Source organism: Alligator sinensis, unplaced genomic scaffold (genome assembly GCF_000455745.1).
Source record: "Alligator sinensis unplaced genomic scaffold, ASM45574v1 scaffold611_2, whole genome shotgun sequence".
Taxonomy (NCBI): domain Eukaryota; kingdom Metazoa; phylum Chordata; order Crocodylia; family Alligatoridae; genus Alligator; species Alligator sinensis.
Genome location: NW_005841869.1, coordinates 3,480,921 through 3,487,986, shown reverse-complemented (window position 1 = coordinate 3,487,986; position 7,066 = coordinate 3,480,921). Strand labels below are relative to the sequence as shown.

Genomic DNA, 7,066 nt, shown 5'->3' with positions numbered 1-7,066 from the left:
CGTAGTCCTAGACCCGGACGAGCCAGGCAGCACTGCGCATGCGGAAGGCGCACGCGGGGGCTGTCGGGACTCGTAGTTTCCGCGCGGTTAGGTCGGGCCCCTCCCGCCGCTGTTCCCGCCTTGGGGTCTGACTCGAGGGGGGCAGCTCTCGTGCCAAGGTTTTACCGGGCTTTGCATCACTCCGCTGGTTTTTATGCTGCGATGACAGTAGATGAGAGCTCCCCGCCTTTGCCTTCCCATTTCGTGTGGCACAAGGCACATGTGTCCACTACCTGTGCCATGCAGCAACAGGATGGTTTAGCAGCGCTCCAGCGTGAGCTGTGGATCAAGCTCTGTCCCCGCTCAAGAACCACCAAGTCCAGCAGCAGTTCGCTCCCATGCAATCAATCAGTAAGGCCTGTCTGCAGAGGTATCTGTGCTCTTCTTCACCTGCTTGCTGCACTCTTGTCCAGGGATCTGTTTATCTGAAGACAGGAAACTTCCACGGCAGCAAATCAACCATCTCACTTCAAGCACTTTGCTCCTGAGGCACGAGCAAACAACTGAATTCAAATGCTCACGCCCATTACGCTCTAACATGCACATTCTGTAGGTTAGCATTTCAGTGATGTAGAGCGATTCACTCTGAATTTCGGATGGGGCTGGCATCTAGGCATCCTTTGCATAACTGCAAGGCACAAGGACATCTACCTGCAGTAAGACCTCAGCACCTCCCCTCTCATCTCTTAGTCACTGAGGGCTGCTATCATCTGAGCGCTGTTGCTAGGCCCTTCGCTTTAAAACTGGGGAGCAGCCTGTGCGAAGAGATGAGTTGTACAAGACGTTACTTTTAAACATGTCAGGACGGTTTCACACCCTGGTTTCAGGTGTTAGGAAGCTCCAAAAACCAGAGCCTTCAGCAAAATAGGATGGATGGCTGTGTTACTGTGGGTGCATGGGAGGCTGTCCTGGTCCATCTGGCTGTCACAACAGAAAACAGAAGAAGTAGTCTCAGATAGTTTCAACATATCCTGTCACCGGCTTCAAAGACCAAAGTAGCACCTTAAGCAAGAGCTTGTATGCGACTTGATGAACTGGTCCAACTTCTCTTTTAGATGTAGGCAAGACCTTGCATGGGAGACGCCTATAGAGGGGTTCAAAGGTGCCTGGTTCTATGGGCCTGGCAGTCAAGGGGAGTGTAGCTGCAGAGCAGCTTTCCCACAAAAAAGAAATGATGAGAGAGTTTTGTAGCGATGAAAGCCCACACCTTTCAGAACAGTTCAGCCCCAAGGAAGCAAAGAGAGTGGGTGAGGAAGGTACCCAAAGCTGGCGATGGATTTTGCAGTATGAAAGGGGCAAATAACAGATGACGGTTGGCAACGTGCCATGGTGGACTGAGCTGACGGGTCAGACAAAGAGACGCAAAGATGGGACAGGAGAGGAAGAGATTTTACTGCCTTTTAAGTCATTATTATTTTTTATTGTGGTGGCAGTTAAATTCAGTGCATCTTCAGATATTGTAAATCTGGGTGAACCAGGACTTCAGACAGGATAAAAGTTCTTCAAATTACTTTTATTGTCCAATTCATCAGTATTTGGAAAATTATTCTTAATACGTGTTTTTCAAGCTAGGAGAGAGCGAGCCATGCAGACCTCTGCAGCAGCCTCCTTGGGTGGGTGAGAAAGTGGCATAGAGAGGTTTATCACTTACAGTACAGTAAAGGGCAAGATTTGAGACAGTTGAATCAAGTGAGTGACATTTCCAGCTACTGTTCCTGTAGCTCAGTGTTTCTTGACTTTAGAGGCAAGACATCCTCACTTTTTTTCTGAAGAGGCAGCTTGATCCTGTTACTTTTAAATAAGTTATAACAGATCAGGTTCTGACAGGTAGTGCTTAAAAGACAGACCTGACCAGGAACTAGCTCTTCCTTCTCAATTTGGAAAGGCTGAATATATGAAATCTTGTCTTATAACGGAAACTGAGACTACCTGCAGCAGTTAGGAGCAAACTATATTTTTGAACTCGTGTTACATGGTGCATCTGCATATCTTGTGTTTGTTTTTTCAATACGCTTCCTTCCACCCGAGTCAGTGGATTTATACTCTTCCTTCCCTTCCCCCAACTACGGTGATTTTAAATGGCAACCGTAACACCTTCTTTATTTAGCACTTGCTAACCCACCTGTTCTGCTCACTTTCCCCTGGCTCCCATCTATTTTTGGAGACATCTGGGTTGTAGGAAGAACTAGCACCTTGAAAGGCAACTCATCTCTGAACTGGGGACACGGTCCAGAAAAGACCTCTCCCTGAGGTGAAGTGACTGGAGGATAACAAGTACAGTCTCCTGTGTTGGTAGACTGGCTTTAATATAAAATATTAAAATTTAATATTTAATATTTAAAAGTTAAATATAAAAGAAGTGTGAAAAATCAGTTGTTCATTACAGATCACATTTCTGCTTTCTGCCTCTATACAGGTAAAGTCTATTGCAGAGCCACTTAGCTAACCAGCAGTCCTCTTTATGATACCTTTCAATAATCTCTTACATTTCCATTGCACCTTTTATCTCTGAGTGCTTTTACAAATAGTGGAAGAAAATCTTGTCTTTAACAGCCTGAGCCATATAGCGGACAGCAGACATTGGAGTGGTGCTGTTAATGGTCTGGGACCCTTTGGAAGGCAGGATTACTCAGCTCTGTTACCTCTGGAATGGAACAGAGCAGCTGTTTAATAGTGAGCACCCGCACTTTGTAATTGTTCTGGGTAGGACGTAAGTAATAACCAGACTGCAATAATAATACTAGTATGTTACTTTCCCCTTCTTTAGCACCTTTCATCCAAGGAGTTAAAGAACTTTATGACATTAAATTAACTTCAAAACTGCCCTGTGAGATAGAAAAGTATTTGTCAGCAACATTTTACAGATGGAAGCTGAGGCCTGAGACGATTAAATCGTTTAAGAACGATCACAAGGGAAATTATTCATATAGCAAGGGATAGAATTCAGAACCCCAAACCTCAGCTTAATCCCTTGACAGCATCCCTCCTTCCTTCCCAAAGTGAATCTTGCATCTAGTTAAAACAGCAGGAAGAATTCAGGCTGCTGGAATGTATGAATTCACATGACATTTGGTCAAGGCAACAGGATTAACACATCTACTCTTCTGAAAAGGTGGAGGGATTTTTAATCCTTGTATCTGAGTCAGTATCTCTATTTCAGCATCTCTATTCCAGCCTTATTTAAGGATGGAACCGCTAGCAATAATTATATATGAATAATAAGATCACTTAACACTAAGAACCTTACGCTCAAGGACTTCAGTGCTCTTCACAAATATTGGCATAACACCCCATAGGACTGACATCCCCTAGGACACTGGAGCATTGGGGCAGACTGACTGATATGAGAGAGCGGTACCTGGGTTACTCTTGGAGTTCTCCATGCAAGCCACCTGCTATGATGGACGATGGTTTTCCATAACTATGTCCACCACCACCAAAGCGCTCGGTGCCAGTCTTCTTGTGAACTCATCACCTCTTAACTTGGGGCTTTTTTCTGGGGAAGAAACCCTCATTAATTGGTATTATTTTTAAATATCTGAAAAATGCTTTTGGGTAATATTTTAGAAAAAAATGTAATAAATAGAGCAAAATGACCAGACATAGTAGTCAAACAAAACTACAGAGCATATGATACCCTGATAAGATCAGGTACAACACAGCCAGTTGCCACCTTGTATTCCAAACAACAGTAACCCAGAATATCCGCTGGCATTATGATACTGCTCCCTCTAGGGAACTGAACAAGCATCATCAAGCCCAAGCATGTGATTTAGGAAGAGGAATACAGCACGCTTATCTACATAACGTTTGCTGAGGAGAGAAGACAAGTACCCTGAAAAGGACCAACTCCTGGGAGATGCACACACCGAGAGAGAACGTTCCTCTGAAGCAGCGGTTCTGAACCTCTTTCAGTCGACGTAGCCCTTGGGCTCAGAGTGAGACTTCACGTACCCCCTTGCAATGGGAAATTAAGTTTTAGGCCCTTCGACCTGTGTTAGACAATGTATGAAATATATCTCACGTACCCCCAGTTCACAGCCACTGCTCTAAAGGTTAGATACAGTGACTTCCATCATTAACCTCAAGTTTCTGAAAAAGATTAAATCAACAAACATGTGAACAGACAGCAGAAATAAATAATGACAGAGAGAATGAAATATAACATTCATTTAGCTAAACCAGAAACCTCCCAAACCAGAGACTTAGTCAAATGAAGGCTTAAAAGGAGATTTCAAAAGAGAATGAATGGCAGAGAATAAAAATGGTATCTATGCATAGATGCAGGTACAGCACTGTACGGTCCTTGTCTCTCTTGACGGGCTCTTGGCAGTTAAACTTATATACTTCACTTAACACTGTAACAAATATTTTAACGTAGGCAGGGTGCAACTTACCTAAGAAGACGTATAGTTCCTGTAATAATATATGAGTGTCGTACTGTGTTTTACACGTTCGCAATACGGTACAAATATTCTCTCCCTACGCACACACCTATGGACACGTATGTATTGCGAGCAACAACATATACCGTTGCAAACAATGTTCTGTAAGCAATACGGTACTTAAAAAATATATGTATTGATAACAAACTCTCTGTTAAATCTTCATGAGTGCTCATGGGGCTTTCGGCAAGGCATACCTGTGCAGGCAGGCGTGAGAGCGAAAGACGACGGGCGTGTGCCTTTGCGGAGAATTTCAGGCCGTGAAAGAGGATAAATAAAGTCGAGGTTTACTTCTGAGCGCGGCACGCTGCGACCGTCTCACCTGGCGCTACACGCGGCCGGAGCGCTTTCAGCTGTCTGCGTTTAGCTTCTGCGACAAGCCCGTCCCCTCATTCCCGGCGCTCGCTCGCTGCTCGACAGGGTAATTATTCCCGAATATAACTTTGCGCGGGTCTTTCTTGCAGACCTGGAAGATAAGAAGATCAGAAAATGTCATTTTTCCAGCACGGGGAATGGAGAGGCAGGTGCAAAACCTACCGTTACGTCTGGCGAGTCTCCGAGCGGGCATCCCTCCGCAGGACCAGAGCCTGGTTTTCAACCGCCCGACCGCCCGCCCGTTTCCAATCGCGTACCCCTTTCCAAAGACTTTGACTTGACACCTGACTCTTTTCAAGCATCGATTTCCCCCGAGGTGGGGCAGCGAGCCGGGTCACGCGCCGCGCTCGACAGTGCGGGTGATTTCAAGGGGGTCAGGCGTTGTCGCTCCCGTTACGAGGACGGAGCCTCCAGGGACCGAGTCGGGGCGGGGGTCGAGACAGGCGACTCCATGAGGAAACCGCGGCATGGCCGGGCACCGGTCCACATTTGGGGTGCAGCCAATGGGTGAACGCAGGGCGGGGGCGGGATGCAGCGGCTGGGCGTCGAGGGGCCAGCCCCACCCTCACGCCCTGGGCCATGCCGCCTGGCTGCACAGGCATGAGGTCACAGGTCACTCTTCTGACGTCACACCCCCACCACTGGGGGGGGTGGGACTCTGCCCCTTGGGCTCTCCCGGTAACCATGGAAACTTCCAGAACGGCCCAGCTGCCCCTTCCCCCCTGACAGCAGCCTCCCCGGCCAATGAGCGCCTTCCGCTTGGCTCCCGTTCCGCCTTCCCATTGGCCCGCCGCGCTGGCCGGGGCGGGCTGAGAGGGGACGCCGGGCCGCTGACGTCAGGGCGCAAGAGCCGGTCCTCCGCCAATCGGGGGCGGCCAGCGGAGTGAACGCGAACCAATGGGCAGGCTCCAGCGCGGGGCTCGCAGCCAATAGGCGGCGTCCACGAAGCCGAGAAGGAGGGTATAAAGGGGAGGGCGGCGGGGCCTTCGCGCAGAGCAGCAGCGGCAGTTCGTGGCGATGGTCGGTGTGCGGGTGAGTGCGGGCGCGGCGCGGCCTAGGCCTGTGGCGGGGCAGGGTGCGGTGCGGGGCCCGGCTGACCCTTCCCGTCCCCTGCGCGCAGGTGCGGGTCCCGGGTGGCGGCGCCATGTGGCTGCCCCTCGTGCTGGTGGTGCTGGCGGCGCTGGGTCGGGTCGGGTCTCTGGGCTGACGGAGGGCGCGCGTCCCCGCAGCGTCGGCGTGTTCAAGAACGGGCGCGTGGAGATCATCGCCAACGACCAGGGCAACCGCATCACGCCGTCCTACGTGGCCTTCACGCCCGAGGGCGAGCGGCTCATCGGCGACGCAGCCAAGAACCAGCTCACGTCCAACCCGGAGAACACCGTCTTTGACGCCAAGCGCCTCATTGGCCGCACCTGGAACGACCCCTCCGTGCAGCAGGACATCAAGTACCTGCCCTTCAAGGTCGGCCCCGTGGCAGGCGGGGGGGGTGTGGAAATGGGACACTTGCGTCTCCTGGCCCCCCTTTTTTCTTTAAAGATTTCCTCTTGCAGAGGAAATCCAGATGTTCTGCTCGTGCATTGCTTTGAAACGGGCTATAAATAGGCCAGCAGCGCGTGCAGAGCTGATGTGTGGCTGCGGTCGCGAGCAGCGGGGTGTCCCTTGGCATCCCACCTTGGATGGGGCAGGCAGTTATTTTGGGTGGAGGGCGGCTTCCTGAGTTCTGGGAACCCATCGAGGGCCTGGGGGCAGATTTAATATTAATCTTCTAAACTTTTACTGGGGATCCGGGCTGCATTTTGCTCATCTCTGCCTTTAGATTGTGGTTCCTGTTCCCCCACCCCCTCCCCCATTACTGCTTCAATCAGTTTAGTGCCATGAGTACGTGGAACAGGTTGTCAGAAGTCCTGTCTCATCCGATAGGTTATTGAGAAGAAGGCTAAGCCCTATATTCAAGTGGATATTGGTGGACAGATGAAGACCTTTGCTCCAGAAGAAATCTCTGCTATGGTGCTGACGAAGATGAAGGAAACAGCTGAGGCCTACTTGGGAAAGAAGGTGGGTGAACTGCAGCTGGCCCCCCGTAGCCGCTTTGCTTGCGCAGGGGCGAGGCGAGTACCGGGCAGCTTTACACAGGAGACCAGAGGTGACCTGGGAATGAGCAGCGAGCGCTCACAAAGATGCAGGGTTCAGACCAGGCAGTCGCCTTT

The 7,066-nt window shown here is 50.1% G+C and overlaps 1 protein-coding gene across 1 annotated transcript in view; it reads left to right on the top strand.

Moving 5' to 3' along the window:
* The first annotated feature begins 5,876 nt into the window (after positions 1 to 5,876).
* HSPA5 (heat shock protein family A (Hsp70) member 5) overlaps positions 5,877 to 7,066 on the top strand; it is a 4,718-nt gene continuing 3,528 nt past the window's right edge. The window contains 4 exon segments of the mRNA XM_025194480.1: positions 5,877 to 5,891; positions 5,980 to 6,043; positions 6,046 to 6,320; positions 6,780 to 6,914. Of these exon segments, the coding sequence (XP_025050265.1) occupies positions 5,877 to 5,891; positions 5,980 to 6,043; positions 6,046 to 6,320; positions 6,780 to 6,914 (489 nt within the window).